General features: G+C 41.5%; 1 protein-coding gene across 3 annotated transcripts in view; it reads left to right on the forward strand.

The window, feature by feature from the left end:
- Positions 1-3792: 3792 nt before the first annotated feature.
- Positions 3793-24238, forward strand: part of TBC1D32 (TBC1 domain family member 32) — a 276080-nt gene continuing 255634 nt past the window's right edge. Inside the window, exons 1-2 of one of the 3 annotated variants that reach the window (XM_070073655.2) lie at positions 3793-4183; positions 4365-4522. In XM_070073655.2, the coding sequence (XP_069929756.2) occupies positions 4368-4522 (155 nt within the window). In that variant the 5' untranslated portion in view covers positions 3793-4183; positions 4365-4367. Of the gene's footprint in view, positions 4184-4248; positions 4523-24238 lie in introns of those variants that run through there. The other 2 variants (XM_070073650.2, XM_070073652.2) reach the window with 2 other exon arrangements.

The raw sequence follows: 24238 nt of genomic DNA on the forward strand, positions 1-24238 counted from the left end.
AGAGGAGAGGCAGAGAAAGAAAGAGAGAGAGAGAGAGAGAGAGAGAGAGAGAGAGAGAGAGAGGTCTTCCATCCGCTGGTTTACTCCCCAATTGGCTGCAATGGCTGGAGCTGAGCTGATCTGAAGCCAGGAGCCAGGAGCTTCCTCACAGTCTCCCACACAGGTGCAGGTGCCCAAGGACTTGGGCCATCTTTTAATGCTTTCCCAGGCCATAGCAGAGAGCTGGATCAGAAGTGGAGCAGCTGGGTCTCAAACCGGCGCCCATATGGGATATTGGCACTGTAGGTGGTGGTTTTAGGCACTACGCCACAGCGCTGGCCCCCCCCCCCAAAATTACAGTAATAAAATTATGCTGTAGATAATATTTATGTTGGCAATTTATTATTTATAATTATTTTGTAGAAAAAATTTATTTTTACCCAATGCAACTCCCCCTCCTTTATCATTTTTCCTTCTTGTTTCTCAAGTATTCTTTTAAGGTTATTTTCCTTCTCCATAATGTATATCCTTTAGAATATTAGTTCTCAGTGCATGCAATTTTACTTTTGGGGGTATTTTAAAATACAAGTATAGGGGCTGGCATTGCGGTGTAGCATGTAAAGCTGCTAACTGTGATGCTGGTACCCTATGTGGGCACTGGGCCGTGTCCCTGCCACTCCACTTCTAATCCAGCTCCCTGATAGTGGTCTAGGGAAAGCAGCAGAAGTTGGCCAAAGTGTTTGGGCCCCTGCCTCTGATGTGGGATACCTGAATGAAGCTTCTTCTGGCTCCTGGCTTTGGCCTGGTGCAGTGTTGGCTGTTATAGCAATATGGAGAGTGAACCATCAGATGGAAGCTCTTGTTCTTCCTCTCCCTCTGTCTCTGTAACTCTGACCTTCAAAATAAATAAATAAATATTTATTTGAAAGTCAGAGTTACACAGAGGGGAGAGGCAGAGAGAGGTCTTCCACTCCCCAACTAGCAATGGCTGGAGCTGCACCCATCCAAAGCCAGGAGCCAGGAGCCTCTTCCGGGTCTCCCATGTGGGTACAGGGGCCCAAGGACCTGGGCCATCTTCTACTGCCTTGATTCAGGAATTTCACTGGACGTTTGGCTGTGGTGAGGAGTCGATGTACGGGGGACTTTTTCCCTATGCGGGCTCCCTGGCCCTCAATGCCAGGCCCAGAGCCCGAGAGAAGGACACCTGATGAATGCTCTGTATGCACAAGAGAAGAAGCCGCGGAACCCCAAACCTTCAGGTAGGCTCCAGAGGCAGTCCCGGCACTGCGCAAAGCTCACGCTGATAGATGTGTTTACGAGGGAGTGGGCTGGGCATTAGCCCTCCCCCCTGAACTGCCTTTTCTGAAACCTGCTGTGTCTAAACGCTCTGAGTGTGCACAAGGCAGCACTGATGGGAGGAACGGCAGAGGTTTGGGTGGCTTTGCTAATGATTCCTGCTCGGTTCATCTTGCCCTTAAACTGGCTGCAGGGCTGAGAAGCCAGGACTCAGATAAAGAGCAAACCTGGAATGACTGCCCTTTCGCTTGAACGACGCTGCCTTTCGTAGGTAGCAGAGGGTCCAGTTGTATGAACCAACAGATGGGGAATGGCTCGAGTTCTTCCAGTTATGACGCAGAGGGTCCCCTGGTGTTCTGATGGCAGTTTTCTGTTCTGAGAAAATCCGTGAATAAGAAACATGGGACTTCCAGGTCTGAACTATGGATGTTTGGGATAACATACAGAAGTGCACTGTGGACTGTGTTTTTACAGCTGTCTATTTACTTCTATTTTAGCTATGTGGCTACATATTCATTAATGGCTGTGTGTTACCATTGTATAGATGTTTCAAATGGCTGTCTGTGTATTTCCTATTTTAACTGCAGTGCTTTGAAGCAGATCTTTGTGCATTTTAGCTTACACGGAAAATAGTTTTCGGTCACTGGTAAAAAAAGTATTCGGCACTGGCTTCGGATCCGCACAGTGCCGGCTGTGGCGGCCATTTGGGGAGTGAACCAACAGAACGAAGACCTTTCTCTCTGTCTTTCTCTCACTGTCTATAACTCTGTCAAAAAAAAAAAAAAAAAAAAAAAAGAAAAAAAGAAAAAAAAAAAACCAGCCTGGCTTCATGTTTAAACATCTTAAAAGACAAACAAGACAATAATCCACACATAAGAACTGTTCAGGTTTCTATAAGAATTTTAGTGATTCTTCTGGCTCTTCAGGTAGAGGAAAATTCTGTTAGGTATCTGAATCTGTGAATTAATTATTTATATAAAAATAATATATGGGTGTGGGTGTTTGGTCTAGAGTTAACATAACCATATCTCATATCAGAATGCCTGGATTGGATTCCCAGTTCTGGCTCCTTACTCCACCTTTCTGTCAATAAAAGCCCTGGGAAGCGTCTGTGACAGCTCAAGTAGTTGAGTCCCTGACATTCATGTGTGAGATCTAGATTGAGTTCCCAGTTCCTAGTTCTGGCTGTAGTTTAGGCCCAGCACTTTGGGCTTTTGGGGAGTAAACCAGCAGATGGGAGATCACTCTCTCTTCTCTCTCCCTCTGTGTCCCTTACATAAAAAACAAAAATTTTGAAGTATATTTAAAGTAACATTTGATAAAGTTTTTTAAAATAAAAACACTATTTAAGAAAATTACATTACTAATGACTATCTTAATCTTGGTGTTTGAGTTGCCAATACATTTCCTGTGTTCAATCTATGTACTTGTCAATTATTGATGACTTTATATATGTACACACAAATACACATTTATCCGATCTTATGTCATCACACACAAAATGCTCACTGTGCTAATGTATTTTCCCTCTAAATGCAGTAATGAAACAAAGATTAGGTATACATTTAACAAAGAAACATGCTGCTGTAGCTGCCAAAAATACACTGGTACTTTTGTTTCTAAATGTGATAATATAAACATCAAAGTAGTAATTGATCTTGGATAATGTAAAATGTATCTGACACTAGGCAACATGTAACATAGGATATCCAGATGTGGAAGCACTTATCAGTGGGTTGAGGTTGACTATTCTGTAGATACCAACAATTGATCCTAATATTCTGCTGGGATGGCACCTTGTAGTATGGACGTGTCATGGCCTGGGGATTTATCTAGATTGGAAACTGGATGAGTTGCCATGGTTATCCATCGCAACTTTTTTGCAGTGAATTTTTTTTTTTTTTTTGGCTAAAGATTTATTTATTTGAAAGACAAAGTGACAGAGACACGGACAGACAGAGATGTCTTCCATCTACGGTTCACTCCTCAAATAGCCACAAGGGCCAGGAGCCTGACTCAATCTGGGTCTCCCACAAGGGTGGCAGCGGCTGGTTCAGAGGAGTAGAACTCCAATGGGCGCTCATATAGGATGACAGCTCAATTCTCTGCCACAGTGGCCAGTCCCTGCAGAGTGATCTTATATACATCTCACGGTGTCTCTCTGGAATCCAAGTCCTATAACTTGCAGGGTCAGTATTCTGCTCCCTTAAAATACACTAAATTAGATTCTTCCAGATGCGACCAATTTTAGCCCTATTAATCCAAGTGCCCAGAATACCTAACACTCTCAGTCCCCTATCCTTTAAATGCCTCTCCTCATTTCTTTCAACTCCTGAATTAGGTTAAAACGAAATTATAAACTTCCACAGAAATTACATGGCATCTTATCTCTAGAACAGCACTTAATGGCACTGTATTGTAATTGTTCACTTTCCTCTCGCTAATTATGAAGAAATCGCCTTCAAAGCTCCTCGCGAGGTCTCGTTAAAAGGGTTTAGAAGCTCAACGAGTGTTAACCATTATTAGAAACGCAGAACTGCGACACATCGACACCACTCTCTTCCACTGCAATCAGGCTACTACTTTGTTTCACTTCTATTATCTTCTTTACGTACACCCCTTTCTCTTTGCGTACTGTCCCTTTCACATACAGCGCCTCAGGGAGCGCACCTTAACTTTCTCCACAGCCCGGTTAGGTCATCGTAGAGGGCGCTCCCCCGCCGCAGGATGCCACGTCAACGAGCGGACGTCACGCGCCGCACTGACGTTCCGCCGTAGGCCCGCCCAGCAGAGCCTTTCTGGACGAGTTGTTTGCTATTCGTCGAGGCAGCCTGAGCTCAGTTGGCACTGCAGGCTGGCAACGACGAGTACTAAAGGCGGGGCCTCAGGAGCTCGCGGTTCCTCAGAAGTAAGGCGACTTGCTTTCCTGAAAGACGCTCGGACCGGGGAGGGAGCCCGCTCAAGCGCGTGCCTTGGTCTCCTAGGAAACGACGCCGAGCGCGGGCCGGAGCTGGGTGGGGTTGCGCGTGCGCAGTGCGCGGTATTTGCAGGGACCCAAAGTAATGGCTGTGGACGTTTGATTCCAACAGAGGATGGCGCATTTCTCCAGCGAAGACGAGGCGATGCTGCAGGCCATGCTGAGGCAGTTGTTCCTGAGCGTGAAGGAGAAAATCACGGGTGCTCCGTCCCTAGAGTGCGCCGAGGAGATCCTCTTACATCTGGAGGAAACTGATGAAAATTTTCACAAGTAAAATTGCCTTTGATGCCTTAAGCAAACAGTACATTGAGCTAGAAAAGGTTAAAGTGCAGTTAGATAAGGATTGTTCATTTGATTATTGTTGTTAAAATCGCTTCCAAGTAAGAGATTCGTTTTTTTATTTTCCTAAGTGCTGAATTTGTCATTATTGTTTACGAATTTTCTAAACCTTCTGCCTACTCTAAAGCAACATATCCTAATTTTCCTTTTTTCTTCCTCCTGGGCAGCAGAGTAACATTAATTGTAAATTATTTATATTTAAAAAACAATTCTATTTCAAGGAATTAATGAGTCCCCAAGATCCCTGAGCTTGCTGGTTTGGTATTTTGGTGATTTGCACCAAGTATGCCTTCTGAGTGCAGTAAAGGAATACAGTACTGAGATGAGGAACTTATTAGCTTCTTCTGGAATAGTTTAAGTTCCTAGACGGAATAAGGTACATACACAAGTGTCTGTGATGCATGTTGGGAATGTAAGTGCCAGATAAGCAATACACGGTACTCTGGAGGGATCAGGAGAGAAAACTTTAATGAGAGAAGTGGCATCTGAGCTAAATGTTGAAGGACCTTTTTTTGAGTCTTTAAAATTTATTTATTTATTTATTTTCATTTTGTTTGGAAGGAAGAGAGATAGCTTCCATCCACAGGTTCACTCCCCAGGAGCCCATAGCAGTTGGGACTGGGCAGGAAGGGACTGGAAGCCAGGAGCCTGAGATTCAATGTGGGTCTTTCGCATTAGTGTCAGGGTCCCAAGAACTTTCGCCATCATATGCTGTCTCCCAGGGTGTGCATTAGTAGGCAGATCAGAAGTGGTGGAGCTGGGCAATCCACTAGGGGATGTAGGCTTCCCGGGCTCCTTAAGTGAGGTGGCTTAACCCCTGTGCCAAACACTCACACCTAAAAGGACCTTTATAGATTTAAAGACCCTTTGAGCATTAAAGATCTTTAGAGACCTATGTTTTTCTTTTCATTTGGTCCATGTAATTTTAGTTAATCCTCTGAAATTAAAAGTCTGTCTTCTGGTGCCCCCTTTATTATTATTAGTAGTATTTTTAATCCAGTGTTTGCATTTCATTTTGATCTCACAGAGATGACATTTAAAATTTTTCTTCTTATGTTTACTGATTTTTGGGTGCCTTGGAATTCTACTTATCTGGAACTCCTACTAATGTCATATATGAGTATTAGAGGATTTATTTACTTATTTGAAAGAGTGAGAGAGAGAGGGGCCTGCACCGTGGCTCACTTGGTTAATCCTCCGCCTGTGGTGCTGGCATCCCATATGGGTGCCGTGTTCTAGTCCCGATTGCTCCTCTTCCAGGCCAGCTCTCTGCTGTGGCCCGGGAGGGCAATGGAGGATGGCCCAAGTGCTTGGGCCCCTGCACCCACATGGGAGACCAGGAGGAGGTACCTGGCTCCTGGCTTTGGATTGGCGCAGCTCCAGCTGTGGTGGGCATTTGGGGTGAACCAACGGAAGGAGGACCTTTCTTTCTGTCTCTCTTTCTCACTTTCTAACTCTAGCTGTGAAAAAAAAAAAAAGGAAATATCTTCCATCTAACTGCTGGTTCACTCCTCAAATGCTCACAACAGGCTAGGGATAAGTCAGGTCAGAGCCAGAAGACAGAACCTCTAACTGGATCTCTCAGGTGGGTGGCAGAAATCCATGTACTGGGGCCATCATCTACTGCCTCCCAGACACATTAGCAGGAAGCTGGTTTGGAAGCTTACAGTAGACAGTACTCTAACCAGGCACTCCTGTGTGGGATGTGGGCATTTCAAGAGGCAGTTTTTAAAATTCTGTGCAGTTTTTGTTTATAGTGGAAGCATTTACTGTTGTGACCAAATTCTTATTATTTTTAATTAAAGATTTTATTTGAGAGGTAGAATTATAGACAGAGAGAGGAAGAGACAGTGAAAGGTCTTCCATCCGCTGGTTCGCTCCCCAAATGGCTGCAACTGCTGTAGCTAAGCTGATCTGAAGCCAGGAGTCAGAAGCTTCTTCCAGGTCTCCCAAGTGGGTGCAGGGGCCCAAGCACTTGACCATCCTCCCCTGCTTTCCCAGGTGCATCTGCAGGGAGCTGGATCGGAAGTAGAGCAACTGGGACTTGAACCAAAGCCCACATTGGATGCCCTTGCTGCAGGCCGGGGCTTTAACCTGATGGGCCACAGCAGCGGCCTGGAGTGGGGAACTCTTGAATAGGAAAGGAAAAGAGGAGGAAATGTTTATCTTTGGCATTTTCCTAGAATCTTAAAATCTCAGAGTTGGATGGAATCTTAAAGGTCATTTAGTCAAGGTGGTTCTATTTCTATTTATTTTTCTTTTTTCTGACTTAACTTTTTGAGCACTTAATATTCTTGTGTCTCTTAGGTTTATCTTCCCAAAGTGTTTCATTCTTTAAGAATTATTCATCTTCACACCTCTACCATCAGAACATTGGTTCCTTAAATTCACCAGGTGTTGTCCTGTTATTAGCAAGAACAATGATCTTACCAAACAGACTTATAGGGAAAGTAGTGTTTCTGGAGCATTGTAATTTTTTTAATAAGAAAATTTTTAAGACAATTGAGTATGCAAATGATGCCATCTCAGGTAGTATAATAAAATGTGGAAAATGCAGTCATTTATCAGAAACATATAGTCCTATGTGGGCATTTTTTTCCCTACCAGATGGGTACACTATTTCCACTTTCCTCTGTATCTTCTATGTTTCTACCTAAAATTGTACACGTTCTCTATAAGATCCTGGCTCTCATCCCTTTCTCTAAGACTGACAACAAGGATTTGAGGCCTATAGGAGAGGATAGAAATAGGGAAAAGAACATGGCTTTCAATATGTGTGTGTATGTTATATAATTTTTTTCATTTAGACTGGCCTCATATAAAATAAGCCTAGTTTTCAATCTTGGTTACACTAGAATGAGCTGAGAGTCATTTAAAAAAATATTAATACCAAGTAAACAAATGAACCAAATTTTCCTGGGGTACTTAGCAGAAGGGATGTGACATAGACAGGTCACTGGTATTATTTTTTTTTAAATTCTGCAGATGATTCAACTGTGCCGTCAGGATTGAGACCACAGAGTAAGAGCATCACTCATTTCCATGAGAATAATGTTGTTGTTTTGATAGATCCCTACCAACCCTAATGTCTGTCGCTATGCAGAGTTTCATCTTTGCGGCCCTCTCACTTGCTATTTTGATTAATACAGAATGAACACAAAAATATTTAATTGAATCAGACTGTTTCTTTGCTTTACAGAAGAATTTGCTAGTGATTTCTTAGTTATTGAACGATAATATATTTAAGTGATAACTTCAAGAAAATATTCTGTAAGGTGATATTTATAATTAGAAAAATTATGAAAGAATAAATAATATATATCTTATTAGTGAATGCATTTATAGTAACTATCAGGAGTTAGAAGCTTATTATTTGGCCTAGAAAGTTTGAGAATATGTAAATAATCATTTATTGTTATGTAGCCATTTATACACTTAGTATAAGGCATAAACTTGTCATGTTAAATCCTGATTCTGAAATATAATCTATTTTGAGAATTCCATTATCAGCCTTACAATTAATAACTTACACTATTAAAGTGCCTTCTTAAAACATCATTAGTGAAAAAATTCTCTACATATGGTTGAAATGTCTCTTCTTGCTTGTTTAAATGGCTAAAAGGATGATTTCTTGAAGCAAACTATATTAAGATTTTTAAGTCCTTGTAATAATAATCTATGTATCTCTGTCTATTTTGATATAAATATTTTGAGTATGTCAGAAGGTCATCATGGAAAAAATGATAGAGAAAAGACAGTGTTCTTTACTCAACATGGGAAAATTTTCTTATGTCAATATGAAAAATTTCACTTACTCATAAGTGAAGCAAAGTTGGCAGTCATAGTGCCAGGTATTTTAGTTGAGCTGCTCTTGAAATCTGGTGAGAGTCACATGTCTTTCCTTATTAGTGAATAACTATCCTCATAGGTTTTAATTTTTCTTTTTTTATTTATTTGACATATAGAGTTAGACAGTGAGGGAGAGAGACAGAGAGAAAGGTCTTCCTTCCGTTGGTTCACCCCCCAAATGGCTGTTATGGTCAGTGCTGCGCTGATCCGAAGCCAGGAACCAGGTGCTTCCTCCTGGTCTCCCATGTGGGTGCAGGGCCCAAGCACTTGGGCCATCCTCCACTGCCTTCCTGGGCCACAGCAGAGAGCTGGACTGGAAGAGGAGCAACCGGGACTAGAACCCGGCGCCCATATGGGATGCCGGTGCTGCAGGCGGAGGATTAACCAAGTGAGCCACGGTGCCGGCCCCTCCTCCTAGGTGTTAATGTACTTCTTTGAGGAATTATTTTTTTTTAAAGATTTATTTCTTATTTATTTGAAAGGTACAGTTACACAGAGAGAGATTGGAAGTGAGAGAGAGAGAGAGAGAGAGAGAGAGAGAGAGAAAGAGAGAGAAACATGCACGCATGCCTATTTCTTCCATCTGCTGGTTCACTTCCCAAATAACTTCAATGGCTGGGGCTGAATCAGTCCAAAGCAAGGAGCTAAGGGCTTCTTCATGTCTCTTATGTGGGTGCAGGGTCCCAAGCACTTGGGCCATCTTCCACGGCTTTCCCGAGCACATTAGCAGGGAACAGGATATTAAGTGGAGCAGTCAGGACTGCAACCTACACCCATATGGGATTCCAGTGTTGCAGGTGGTGGCTTTACCCACTGTGTCACAACTCCAGTCATGAGGAATATTTTTATTTATTTGTTTATTTTTTAAAAGATTTATTTATTTATTCGAAAGGCAGAGTTACAGAGAAATAGAGGCAGAGAGAGAGAGAGAGAGAGAGAGAGATTGAGAAAGAGAGGGAGTTCCTCTGCTTGCTGGTTCACTCCCCAAATGGCCGCAATGGCTGGAGCTGGGCTGATCTGAAGCCAGAAGCCAAGAGCTTCTTCCTGGCCTCCCACATGGGTACAGTGCCCCAAGCACATGGGCTGTCTTCCACTGTCCTCCCAGGCCATAGCAGAGAACTGGATTGGTAGCGGAGCATCCAGGACTTGAACTGGCACCCATGTGGGATGCCGGCACTGCAAGCGGCAGCTTTATCTGCTAAACCTCGGTGCTGGGTCTGAGGAATATTTTTAAAAAGGTATTTTTGTGGCACCAACATCCCATTTGGGCTCTGGTTCCAATTCCAGCTGATTCTCTTCTGATCCAGCTCTCTGCTGTGGTCTGAGAAAGCAGTAGAAGTTGGCCCAAATGATTCGGCCTCTGCACCTGCATGGGAGACTAGGGAGAAGCTCCTGGCTTCTGGCTTCAGTTGGCTCATCTCTGGCTGTTGCAGCCATTTGGGGAGTGAACCTATGATGGAAGACCTTTCTCTCTGTCTCTGTCTATAACTCTACCTCTCAAATAAATAAATAAATAAATATTTAAAAAAAGAAAAATTTTAAATGATAATAAATATTAGTAGCTAATGAAAACAAATAAATAGGGATTGTATTTATTGTAATCTGTAACAGTCAAAGCTGTATTATTTCTGTAATATTGTAGTCTCGGTCTTTTTTCAAAGACACTTCCTTTTCTTTTTTTTTTTTTTTGAAGATTTTTATTTATTTATTTGATTGATAGAGTTACAGACAGTGAGAGGGAGAAGTAGAGAGAAGAGTCTTCCATTTGCTGGTTCACTCCCCAAATGGCCACAATGGCTGGAGCTGTGCTGATCTGAAGCCAGAAGCCAGGAGCTTCTTCCGGGGCTCCTATGTGGATGCAGGGGCCCAAGCACTTGGGCCATCTTCTACTGCTTTCCCAGGACATAGCAGAGAGCTGGCTTGGAAGAGGAGCAGCCGGGACTAGAACTGGCGCCCATAGCGGATGCCAGTGCCACAGGTGGAGGATTACCTTACTGCACCACAGCGCCAGCCCCATAGTCTTGTCTTTTCAGCACAATTACAAAATGTTATGTCTGAAAATGTTAATATGGAACCATCTGCTATAAAGTTTGAAGTGAAAGTTTCTAAACTGTAGCAACACTAATGAAATTAAACCTAGAAAGATATTATTAAATAAATTATCAAGCATGGTACATATTTCAGTGGAAAGTTTTGTATTTATTAGAAATTTTAAATGTAAACAAGATTCACCAGCATCGTAGTGGTCACAGTTTTCTACTGGTTGGGAAGAGAGGGTGTTGAAAGGTTAATGACATCCTGCAGTCCTTATTTCATCTGTGGATTTGTTTTCTCTGGCTAGTTTAGAAAAAAACAACAAAGTAACTTTTAGGAATTGGAAGATACATAAAAGCAATATTTCTGACTTTTCTTAAAACTTTGAAAGATTAATACTAGGACTATAGGATAGCTTTTTAAAAAGTTCATGAATAATGTGTATTCAGTAACTATGCATAAATTTCAAATGTTTTTGCACCAAAATAAACTTATCTTTTGTTCTTTAGTTTTTCTTGTAAATATTTATTTATGTTGAAAGCAGAGTGACAGATTTGGGGAGAGAGAGGAGAGAGAGAGAGAGAGAGAGAGAGAGAGAGAGAGAGAGATCCATCTTCTGTCCCCTGGTCTACTCCCCAAATGGCTGCAAGAGCCTGGGCTGGTCCAGGTCAAAGACAGGAGCCCGGAGCATCAACCAGATCTCCCGTGCTGGTGACAGAGGCCCAAGCATCTGGGTCATCCTCTGCTGTCCTCCAGACACATATGTAGGGAGCTGGACTGGAAGCAGAACAGCCAGGACTCAAATTGGTTCTTTGACATGTGCTGCCATTGCAGGTAGAAGCTTAGCTCACTGCACCACAACACCGGCTCCAATAAAGTTATCTTTTAATTCTTTCAGTGAAGCTGAGCTTGCACATTTCCTCTTCAATTTACTGCTCTTACTCATGGCTTGCTTTACATACTTGCTTACTGTCTGTAGCAGCTGTGTTTGCAATTCCTGGAAAAAGTATAAGGACCATTTGAAAATCTCTTTTAGCCAAAATATGTACTTTCTACTTCTAGAATAATTTCTAAAATTGATGAAATGGGACTCTTTGATTTAAAAATCTGTGTATACCACTGATTTTTTGGATTATATGTAGCCTTTGTTAAGAGATACTGGGTTTGGGGCTGGCAGCGTGGCAGAGTAGGTTAATCCTCTGCCTGCAGTGCCAGTATCCCATATGGGCATTGGTTCTAGTCCTGGCTGCTCTTCTTCTGATACAGCTCTCTGCTATGGCCTGGGAAAGCAATGGAAGATGGCCCGAGTTTTTGGGTCCCTGCACTTGCATGGGAGACCTGGAAGAAGCTCCTGGCTTCAGATCAGCTCAGCTCCAGCTGTTGTGGCTATTTGGGGAGTGAACCAGTGGATGGAAGACCTTTCTCTCTGTCTCTAACTGTCTCTCTTTGTAACTTGACCTCTCAAGTAAATAAATAAAATTAAAAAAAAAAAAAAAAAGAGTTACTGGATGGGGCCAGTGTTGTGAGTGTACAGGGTAAAGCTGTTGCTTGTGATATGACATCTCGTATGGGCACTGGTTTGTGTCCTGGCTGCTCTACTTCTGATCTGTCTCCTTGCTAATGGCCTAGGAAAAGCAGTGGAAGATGTCCCAGGAGCTTGGACCCTTGCACCCTTGTGGGAAACCAGAATGATGTTCCTGGCTCCTGGCTTCGTTCTGGCTCTACCTTGGCCATTGTGGCCATCTGGGGAGTAAACTAATGGCTGTGTAGCTCTTATTTTCAAATAAATAAATAAATAAATACATTTTAACAACAACAACAAAGTTAATGGATGGTCCCAGGACTATCAGCATTACAATTAAGGTAGCACAGTACTTATATAGAACAATTTCTCCAAGCCTCTTTGTAACAATAATTTCTACTCTGCGTCACCATTATAGAAGAAAAGCATTACTTCTAGAATTTTACAGAGTACTACCATGAGTTAGGATGCTAAAAGAACTATCACAAAATGCATAGTTGGATGAGAATTTGAAGTCTTTGGCTATTGCTACCTAAAGAATAGAAGGGCCCACTTGAAGAAATGACTTTTCATTTACTTAGAATTAGAGTTTCTCAGAGTTTTCCAATGATCAGTAAGGATCAAGTAAGTAAAGATCCTATGCCTAGAAATTTCTGATGATAAGGGGCCTTACCATCCCTGGAGATCTTTATTCTTTTATAACATTTTTTAGAGTAGTAACCTCTTTTTTTTTAACTTTTATTTAATGAATATAAATTTCCAAAGTACAGCTTATGGATTACAATGGCTTCCCCCCCATACCATCCCTCCCACCCGCAACCCTCCCCTTTCCCACTCCCTCTCCCCTTCCATTCACATCAAGATTCATTTTCGATTCTCTTAATATACAGAAGATCAGTTTAGCATACATTAAGCAAAGATTTCAACAGTTTGCTCCCACACAGAAACATAAAGTGAAAAATACTGTTTGAGTACTAGTTATAGCATTAAATCTGAATGTGCGGCACACTAAGGACAGAGATCCTACATGAGGAGTAAGTGCACAGTGACTCCTGTTGTTGACTTTACAAATTGACACTCTTGTTTATGGCATCAGTAATCACCCTAGGCTCTTGTCATGAGTTTCCAAGGCTATGGAAGCCCCCTGAGTTCACGGACTCTGACCATAGTTAGACAAGGTTGTACTCAAAGTGGAAGTTCTCTCCTCCCTTCAGAGAAAGGTACCTCCTTCTTTGATGACCCATTCTTTCCACTGGGATCTCACAGAGATCTTTCATTTAGTTTTTTTTTTTTTCCCCCAGAGTGTCTTGGCTTTCCGTGCCTGAAATACTCTCATGGGCATTTCAGCCGGATCCGCATGCCTTTAGGGCTGATTCTGAGGCCAGAGTGCTGTTTAGGACATCTGCCATTCTATGGGTCTGCTGTGTATCTCACTTCCCATGTTGGATCGTTCTCTCCCTTTTTTATTCTATCAGCTAGTATTTGCAGACACTATTCTTGTTTATGTGATCCCTTTGGTTCTTAGTCCTATCATTATGATCAATTGTGAACAGAAATTGATCACTGGGACTAGTGAGATGGCATTGGTATATGCCACCTTGATGGGATTGAATTGGAATCCCCTGGTATGTTTCTAACTCTACCGTTTGAGGTAAGTCAGCTTGAGCATGTCCCGAATTGCACATCTCTTCCCTCTCTTATTCCCACTCTTATATTTAACAGCGATCACTTTTCTTTTAAGTTTCAGCACTTAAGAAGAATTGTGTACTGATTATAGTATTCAACCAAAAGTATTAAGTAGAACAAACAAAAAAAATACTAAGAGGGATAACATATTAAGCTGTTCATCAACAGTCAGGGTGAGGGCTGATCAAGTCACTATTTCTCATAGTGTTCATTTCACTTGAACAGGTTTCCTTTTTGGTGCTCAGTTAGTTGTCACCTATCAAGGAGAACAAGTGGTATTTGTCCCTTTGGGATTGGCTTATTTCACTCAGCATAATGTTTTCCAAATTCCTAACAGGGATCACTTTTCAGTTAAAATTTAAACACCTAAGAACAATTGTGTGTTAATTACAGAGTTCAACCAATGGTACTAGAACAAAAAAAATACTAAAATGGATAAAGTATTACATTGTACATCAACGTCAGGACAAGAGCTGATCAAGTCACTGTTTCTCATAGTGTCCATTTCACTTCAACAAGTTTCCCCTTTGGTGCTCAGTTAGTTGTCGCCAATCAGGGAGAACATATGATATTTGTCCCTTTGGGACTGGCTTAATTCACTCAGCATGATGTTTTCCAAATTCCTCCATCTTGTTGCAAATGACCAGGTTTGATTGTTTTTGACTGCTTTATAGTATTCTATAGAGTACATGTCCCATAATTTCTTTATCCAGTCTTAGAGTAGTAACCTCTTAATATAAGATTTACTCTTGGAGTTCTAGGGTTCATTTACTTTGGAAGATACACCAAAACCTTGAAGAATTTTGAATGAGTCCTTGGGAAGTATTACAATAGTCACTTAATAGTGATATCATTAGAAAAAAAATCATGTGGTTATTAAAAAATCATGTGGTTATTTAAGTTTCCAAAGAGTAGATTTAAAATTTCCCCAGCAGGGCTGATATTGTGGTGTAGGAAGTAAAGCCACTGCCTGCGACACCTGTATCCTATATGGGCACCAGTACAAGTCCTGGCTGCTCCACTTGTGTCCCATCTCTCTACTAGTGAACTGGGAAAAGCAGTGGAAGATGGCCCAAGTGCACCTATGTGAGAGACCCAGATAAAGCTTATGGCACTTGGCTTCAGCTTGGCCCAGCCCTAGCCATTAAGGCCATCTGGGAAATGAACCACTGGATGGAAGATCAATCTCTCTCTCTCTCTCTCTCTCTCCCCCTCTCTCTTCCTCTCTCTCTCTCCCTCTCTCCCTCTTACTCTCCCTCACTCCTTCCCACCCTTCCTCTCTCCCTCTCTTTCTGTCTCTGTCCCTCTCTCTTTCAAATAAATAATCTATAAATCTTTTTTTAAAATATTTATTTTATTTATTTGAAAGAGTTACAGAGAGTGGTGGAGACACAGAGAGAGAGGTCTTCCATCCTCTGGTTTACTCCCCAGAGGGCCGCAACGGCCAGAGCTGCACCGATCCGAAGCCAGGAGCCAGGAGTTTCTTCCTGGTTGTCCACGCGGGTGCAGGGGCCCAAGGACTTGGGCCATCTTCTACTGCTATCCCAGGCCATAGCAGAGAGCTGGGTCAGAAGAGGAGCAGCCGGGACTAAAACCTGCGCCCATATGGGATGCCGGCGCTTCAGGCCAGGGTGTTAACCCGCTGTGCCATAGCGCTGGCCCCAATCTATAAATCTTAAAAAAGATTTCCAGTGTTTGTGCTATTATAGCTGATGCTAAATGTTGGGGATTTTTTTTGTTTGTGTTTTTTATTTTAGAATGGTATTCCCTTAACTCTATTGAATGCATTTTGTTAATGGATTTCTGTTATATTTCCTCACTGCCTCATTATTAAGCTATCATTTTGCTTTACTTACATGTTGATCTTTATAATAAAGTGCACAGAAAAGCTGCCTTTCTGCATTCAATGTTTATTTTTTCTAATTGCCTGATTTGTGATACAGCAATGGGGCTAAGGAATAAGGAAAATTCTGCCTTTCTATATAGGTTTGATGATAGGATGTCAAACTCATCTTCAGAGAGCCTGTTCCTTCCATTTCAAGATATAAACTACCTCCAGCTTCCATTTGCCGCTAAGTATTTCAGAAGAGTGGAGGACAACTGGTGTGTCTGTTTGAATAACCTAGGGCAGGATTATGCAGAGCGTCCAGAGTTGTTAGTAGCCTCCAGTCACATCTCTGTGTTGCTTTCTTCTATATTCACTTTTTCTTTCCTTTCCCCAGAAGTAAGAGTCTGGATGTGAGATTACAGTGGTTAGACTGAAAGGATTACCTATTCTGGAAATCTTTTAAAAGACATGTTGAAGAAAGCAGTACTGCTTTTTTGATATTGAAACTTCAGATAGTCTGATTCTTGATTCTAAATGTTCCAGGTTGTGAAAGGATTGTTGTGGTAGGGAACATAAACACTTTTGTTGCTCTTCATATCTTACTGTACACATCTACCAGTGATCTCATGGCCAGCTGTGTGTTTGTGGAGGCAGTGTGTGAATGTGTGTGTGTGTGTGTGTATATGTATGGTGCCATATATAATATATAATATATAAATGTATAATATGTATTGACAAATGGTACAAAAGTGAGAATGTTTTCAAAGGATTCTTTTGAAATCTTGTTTTTTTAAAAGATTTATTTATTTATTGAAAGAGTTACAGAGAGAGAGAGAGGAGAAACAGAGAAAGGTCTTCCATTTGATGGTTCAACCTTCAGATGGCTACAATAGCTGGAGCTGGGCTGGTCTGAAGCCAGGAGCCAGGAGCTTCTTCTGGATCTCCTGTTTGGGTGCAGGGGCCCAAGGACTTGGGCTATCCTCTGCTGCTTTCCCAGGCACATTAGAAGGGAGCTGGGTCAGAAGTGAAGCAGCCAGAACTCAAACTGGAGCCCATATGGGATTCCGGCACAGCAGACTGTGGATTAACCCACTATGCCACAGTGCTGAGTCCTGAAATAACTTTTTTTTTTCTTGTGTAAATTTTCAGTTTCATATAGAAAGTGCAAAGATTTGATTTATAATTGGAGATACACAGAAATAAGTTAACATTTATTTATTTATTTTTAAATATTTATTTATTTATTTATTTGAAAGTCAGAGTTACACAGAGAGAGGAGAGGCCTTCCATCCGATGGTTCACTCCCCAATTGGCTGCAATGGCCAGAGCTGTGCTGATCCGAAGCCAGGAGCCAGGAGCTTCTTCTGAGTCTCCCATGTGGGTGCAGGGGCCCAAGGACTTGGGCCATCCTCCATTGCCCTCCCAGGCCATAGCAGAGAGCTAGATCAGAAGAGGAGCAGCCAGGACTAGAACCGGTGCCCATTTGGGATGCTGGCACTTCAGGCCAGGGTGTTAACCCGCTGAGCCACAGAGCCAGCCCCGTAAGTTAACATTTAAAACTGATAGGACATTAGCTTGTATATGGAAAGTCCTTTAAGAAATACCATAATGAATCAGTAGAAGAAGCACAAACTGCTAAGAAGGTGATTAGAGGCAGTTTTCCATGACATAGATTCAGCAAGTTTTATTTTGTTTTTCTTGGATGGTATTTTTTCAAAATTTTTTTTAAAGATTTATTTATTTGAAGAGTTACAGAGAGAGGTAGAGAAAGAGAGAGAGGTCTTCCATCCACTGGTCCACTTCCCAGATGGTCGCAACGGCCAGAGCTGCGTCAATCTGAAGCCAGGAGCCAGGAGCCAGGAGCTTCTTCCGGGTCTCCCACGTGGGTTCAGGGGTCCAAGGACTTGGGCCATCTTCTACTGCTTTCTCAGACCATAGCAGAGAGCTGCATCAGAAGAGGAGAAGCGAGGACTAGAACCGGCGCCCATATGGGATGCCAGCTCTTCAGGCCAGGGTGTTAATGTGCTGCGCCACAGCGCCAGCCCCTTGGATGGTGTTTTTGAAAATTAGGGCTTGCTGTTTCAGTGTTATGTAGCATGGCATTAAGTTTACAAAGTAGTCTTCCTCTTTTGCTTTTATTAATTTTTATAGATTTATTTATTTACTTGAATGGTAGCGTGACAGAGACAGATCTTCCATCTGCTGGTTAATTGTCCAAATGGCTGCAACAGCCGATGTTAAGCCAGGTGGACTCCAGGAGCCTGGAATTCAGTGAGGTCTCCCATGTGCATGGCAGGTACTTGGGCCATTATCTGCTGCCTTCCCGGGTACATCATCAGGGAGCAGTGGAGCAGCTAGAACTCCAACTGGTGTTCTGGTAGGGGATGCTGGCATTTCAAGTGGCTTAACCTGCTGGACCAAAACTTTAGGCTCTCTCGTGCTTTTCTTTTTTCTTTTTTTGGACAGGCAGAGTGGACAGTGAGAGAGAGAGACAGAGAGAAAGGTCTTCCTTTTGCCGTTGGTTCACCCTCCAATGGCCGCCGCGGCAGGCGCGCTGCGGCTGGTGCACCGTGATGATCCAATGGCAGAAGCCAGGTGCTTCTCCTGGTCTTCCATGGGGTGCAGGGTCCAAGCACTTGGGCCATCCTCCACTGCACTCCCTGGCCACAGCAGAGAGCTGGCCTGGAAGAGGGGCAACTGGGACAGAATCCGGCGCCCCAACCGGGACTAGAACCCGGTGTGCTGGCGCCGCAAGATGGAGGATTAGCCTAGTGAGCCGCGGCGCCAGCTTCTCCTGCTTTTCCTAATAGATACTTATTCCCTTAAAGTGTAGAATGTAATAGGTAAGTGTTGAGTATAAATATTAAACATTTTAAAGTAAATTCAACACATAACAATTTTTTAAGTAAATTATACTTTTAAATTAGTATGCCATTTTTTTCCCTCTGTAAATGAAAGAGATTTGAGTAAAATGCAGATTGGTAAAAATACGAGTATTTTTTAAAAAGAGTTCGTTTGTTTCCTTTTTTACTGTCAATTTACTACTACAAAATATCTTACTAATTAAACAATTCAAGACTTTTACATGTTTGAAAAAACATGCTGCTGTGGGAATAGCATGAACTTCAGAGTAAGGTGGAAGAATCAATAGTTTGTGAATTTGAAAAAGCTGTGTAAGTTTTTGAATCTGTGTCATCATCTATTTTATCTTTATGTGGTGAATAAATAATGTTAATAAATTGTGCTTAGCACAGTCAGATATGGTAATCTCCCTTTTTATATGCAAATCAGTATGACTGGTGGTTAAGAATATTGAAAGTGGCCTCGTTTTTTTTTTTTTTGTGGAGATGCCTTGATAAAGAGTTTGATTGGTTAAACACTTAAAATTCTTGGCCAGGGAAGCTGTATGTCACCATGAGGGATAATAAGAGGCCAATTTATTTTAAATTCAGTAAATATTTATTGAAGTGTTATGTGCATGACGTGTAAGTTTAGGTGTAAAATATTTCTAACTCTGAATAAAATAATGAAATCAATGATTTTTGAGGACCAATATGACTATGGTGTTCAGGATGAATATGAGAGGGAAGAGACTTAAAGTGAAATGATGAACAAGAAGGCTGCTACAGTAATCTCTTCATAAGCTGATGTGGCTCTGCACTGACTGACTGAAACAGAGGGGGAAAAGTGTTGAAACTAAGGAATTTCTGGAAAATGTGAACAAGTGTTGGTTACTGAGTGGGTGTGGGGTGCAGAAGATGGAGATGTTAAAGTCATTCTATGGTGTCAAGCTCAGGAGTCCTGAAGAATATTTTTGCCACACAGGGAATGCATAGATGGAAAGAGGAGAATTCTGTTTTGTACTACCCTTTCCTCTATTTCTTTCTTTCTTTCTTTCTTTCTTTCTTTCTTTCTTTCTTTCTTTCTTTCTTTCTTTCTTTCTTTCTTTCTTTCTTTCTTTCTTTCTTTCTTTCTTTCTATCTTATAGAGTGGAATATGGAAAGAATAAGATGGTATAGGTGTGTGTGTGTAGGGGAGAGGGTAATTGTAGTATACTTTTATCTAAAATTCATTAATAGGCACTAAAAGACTAAGAAACTAATTACTAAAATGCAAATTTTGAAAGGATAAGCAAGTTGAAACTGACAGTCACTGTTAAAGGAAATTAAGAGGTAAGTCGTTCCTTAGAGCTATATTAGCTATATTTCTTTTCTTTTTTTTATGATTTATTTGAAAGTCAGAGTTACATAGAGAGAAGGAGAGGTAGAGGTAGAGGTAGAGGTAGAGAGAGAAAGAGAGAGAGAGAGACAAAGAGAGAGAAATCGATCTTCAATCCACTGCTTCACTTCCCAGTTGGCTGCAACGGCCGGAGCTGAGCTGATCTGAAGCCAGGAGTCAGGAGCTTCTTCTGGGTCTTCCGCATGGGTGCAGGGACCCAAGCACTTAGGCCATCTTCCACTGTTTTCCCAGGTCATGGTAGAGAGCTGGATCAGAAGTGGAGCATCCGGGACTCGAACCAGCACTCATATGGGATGCCAGCACTACAGGTGGCGGCTTTACCCGCTGTGCCACAGTGCCGGCCCCAAGCTATATTTAAATTCTGTAATATTTGTAAAGTGTTTAATGCATCAAGGTATTGCAGATGATAAACACATGGATTTGTCCTGTTCATGTATATAAAGAAAATACAGATCTGCATTTGAGGGTGGCCAGGAGATAAAAACAAGATAAATTAGATGCTAAGACTACATACAAGATGTAATATTTTGAGTGCTAATAGAAAGGGACAAAGAATACGAAGTTTTCGGGAATTAGAACTTACTAGAAAGGTAGCATTTTATGTTGTAGAAAATCATCCTTATACAGGAGGAGTGGTGATAGAACTCTCCAAATGGGTGAAACAGTACTATCAGAGGTATTGTAAATAAGATTCATGGGCAGTGTTTGGTAAATGTGGAGGTAGCAACAGGACATAAATCTGTCAGGATAAATTGGAATGTCAGAAGACTTTACATACTAAAGGCAGAATATGTCTTCAATTTAATAATAATGATATAATAGCTACCACTTACTGATTGTAAAATTTATGCTAGGTCCTATTTTAGGTGCAGTGCATATATTATCAAGAATGTTTTAATAATTCCCAAGATAGATGCTTTCTCCCTTTTAGAAATGGAAAAATATCAAATATCAAATAGATAATTGGGGGAGTTGAAATTAAAAACAAGAACTATGTGATTCCTAAAATCATGACAGTACTTGCTTATTCTAAGTCACTGGGATTGATACTTTGTCTTTTTATAGAAAAAATCAGTTAATATAGAGGGTTATAAAATTATCCTACATATGATTAAAGTTTTTAATACAGGAGCTGGCACTGTGGCGTAGTGGGTTAAGCCACTGCCTGAGGTGCTGGCATGCCGTATGGTACTGGTTCGAGTCTCAGCTGCCTCACTTCCAATCCAGCTCCCTGCTAATGTACCTGGGAAGCAGTGATACATGATCCAAGTGCTTGAGTCCCTGTACTCATGTGGGATACTCAGAAGAGGCTTCTGGCTTCAGCCTGGCCCAGCCCCAGCTGTTTTGGCCATTTGGGGAGTGAACCAGTGGTTGGAAGGCCTCTCTCTGTATCTCTCTCCCTTTCCCCTTCCCCCTGTGACTCTATCTTTCAAATAAATCAATCTTTTAAAAAAGGTTTTTAATATAATGCAACTAAATGTACATTTGTTTACCAGTATTTTGAGTAGAGTAGGAATTTGCAGTTTGGCATTCCAAGAATCTTAAGATAGTTTTAAAGGTGTGTGAACGTAGAATTTGTCTACTCAGTGGTTCAAATTATGGTCCTAAGACCAGCAGCATTTGCGTCAGTGTCACCTGAAAATGAGTAGATTTTTGGGCCCTATCCTAGACCTACTGAATTAGAAGCTCTGAGAGTGAGGCCCTATCATCTTCTTTTTAATACTATTTTTAGATGATTCTGTTCCACATTATAGTTTGAAAAGCACTGATTTATGTGTCACCTAAGAAGTCTTTTGCAGGTGTCAAGCTAAGGGTTATAAAGATGTGAACATTAATCTAATGGCAGTGAGGAGAAAAAGAAACGGTGTGGAGGAGGAATTTTCAGAGGAGCTTGCTAGCTAATATGAGATATAATAGAATATTGTAGTTAAGTTTTGTTAAGTTGTTTGAGACTTCATACACAGGTCTCATTGAATAATGTCCCTTTAATAGAAATAGGTAAATCAAGAGAGAAAGTGGTGTGAGTGGATTAGTAGTATGATGGATTTGGTTATTTTGGCTTTGATATGGTGAAAGAATATAAAGTAGCCTTATCCAGCAGGTAGCTTATATACAAGTCTGGCATTCTGGAGAGAGGGTTGGGCTGAAGAAAGAATTAAATGAGTCACCTATTGGTATTAAATTGGAAGTTGAAGCTCCATAAAGGAAAAGACATTTGCTCAATTCCTTATTTTTAATTTGATAGTTTACCTTTACAAATTTATATTTGTTGTCTACTGCCTCTTTAATTCTTCCAAATAATGGGATGAAATAAATATGATGATTGCCAAGTTACAGATGAGAAGGTTGAAACTTGCCAGGGTCACCCAGCCAGTAAGTGGTACAGATGGAGGTGACACTCAGGCCTTTGTGACCTGAGCCTGTACTTTGCTCTAATACCACATAGCTTCACATCAGATACTCTGTTTGACTTTAGAGGCCTGCAATGTCTATGGCAGGCTGGCCAGTTACAGTACTGAGACAGCCTGGGAATTCCAGGAAGTAGTGATCTGTTCAGAGGTAAAGAGGTGGAGAGCAGGAAATCCCAATCAAAAGAAGTTAAATGGAAGATGAAGGTGAAATCCATTGACTACGTGGCTGAGGTGGCTGTTCTTTAGAGGAAATGCAATCATGTAATAAACATGGAACTGAAGAGTATGTGTGAATTCCATGATGAATTATAGAAGTAAATGACTTAGGATCTCCTTGATCTTATGCATTGTGTATGTGGAGGCTCTTACACAGTGAATATTCAAATAAGAAGTCATGGAAATAGTGACATTTACAAAAGTGGCCCTTTTTCAGTTATCTGTGATTTGAGAGGTCACAGAAGCTTTAACCTTTCTAAATCATGTTATAAATTAAAATTACTGCCTTTTATGTTCAGTAAATATATTTCATAAATGTTTGCTTTGTGGAACTTTTGCCATATCATATTTGCAATGCTGTCTGAGTTTGCAAACTAATTTTTTTAAAGATTTATTTATTTATTTGAAAAGCAGTTACAGAGAGTCAGAGGCAGAGGCAGAGAGAGAGAATGAGAGAGTGAGAGAGAAAGAGAAAGTCTTCCATCCGCTGGTTTACTTCCCAAGTGGCTGCTACAGTAGGAGCTGCGCTGATCCGAAGCCAGGAGCCAGGGGCTTCCTCCAGGTCTCCCACGCAGGTGCAGGGGTCCAAGGACTTGGGCCATCTTCTACTGCTTTCTCAGGCTATAGCAGAGGGCTGGGTTAGAAGAGAAGCAGCCAGGACTCTAATCAACACTCATATGGGATGCCAGGGCTTCATGCAGTGGCTTTATCTGCTATGCTACTGCAAACTAATTTTATTAGTGTCAAGCTAATTGTATGAAGAAAAGTTTCTAATATGTTCAGTTATCTGGGATACTTCTCTCTGTAAACATAGTCAGAAAACTGTTTAGAAAGAATTGAACTCAATTACTATTTTTTTAAATATTTATTTTATTTATTGGAAAGACAGAATTACAGGGAGAGGCTGAGACAGAGAGAGGTCTTCCATCCACTGGTTCACTCCCCAGATGGCCGCAATGGCCGCAGCTGTGCCAATCCGAAACCAGGAGCTAGGAGTTTCTTCTGGGTCTCCCACGTGGGTGCAGGGGCCCATGGACTTGCGCCATCCTCCACTGCTTTCCCAGGCCACAGCAGAGAGCTGGATGGGAAGAGGAGCAGCCGGGACTAGATCCAGTGCCCATATGGGATGCCAGTGCTTCAGGCCAGGACTTTAACCTGCTGTGCCACAGCGCTGGCCCCAACTATTTTTAATATTTACACAAAATCTCTTCTGATCGTGGATGCTTAACCTTTTTCTATTTATTGTTTCATAGCTATTATATTATAGCATCAACTTGAAAAGTTAGTAAAATCTCTAACAACTGCTTTTCCAAGTCATTCATGTGTTAAAGATAGGAACATATAAAAGAAACGTGAGAGGGGCTGTCGCTCTGGTATAGCAGATAGAGCTGCTCCCCGCAGTGCTTGCATCCCATATGGGTGTCTATTGGAGTTCTGGCTGCTCTACTTCCAATCCAGCTCTCTGCTATGTCCTGGGGAAGCAGTAGAAGATAGCCCAAGTCCTTGAGTCCCTGCACCCATGTGGGAGACCCAAAAGAAGCTCCTGGCTCCTGGATTTGGATTGGCTCAGCTCCACCCATCTGGGGAGTGAACCAGAGGATGGAAGATCTCTCTCTCTGCTTCTGCCTATCTGTAACTCTGCCTTTTACGATAAATAATAAATCTTAAAAAAAAAAAAAAAAGAAATGTGAGAGACTCCTAATTAAGTTTAGGCTGCTTCTGAAATTTACTTTTCCTCCTTATTGTAATCTTTAAATGATGCTTATTGCCAAGTGTCTAAGAAAGAAACAAAGCGAAACAAAATTCTAGATTAGCTTGACGATCAGATGAATGACCAATTTAATTGTTGTTTAAGGTAAGAA

The sequence above is a fragment of the Oryctolagus cuniculus genome, chromosome 5 (genome assembly GCF_051225735.1).
Source record: "Oryctolagus cuniculus isolate XC-2025 breed Fujian yellow rabbit chromosome 5, ASM5122573v1, whole genome shotgun sequence".
NCBI lineage: Eukaryota > Metazoa > Chordata > Mammalia > Lagomorpha > Leporidae > Oryctolagus > Oryctolagus cuniculus.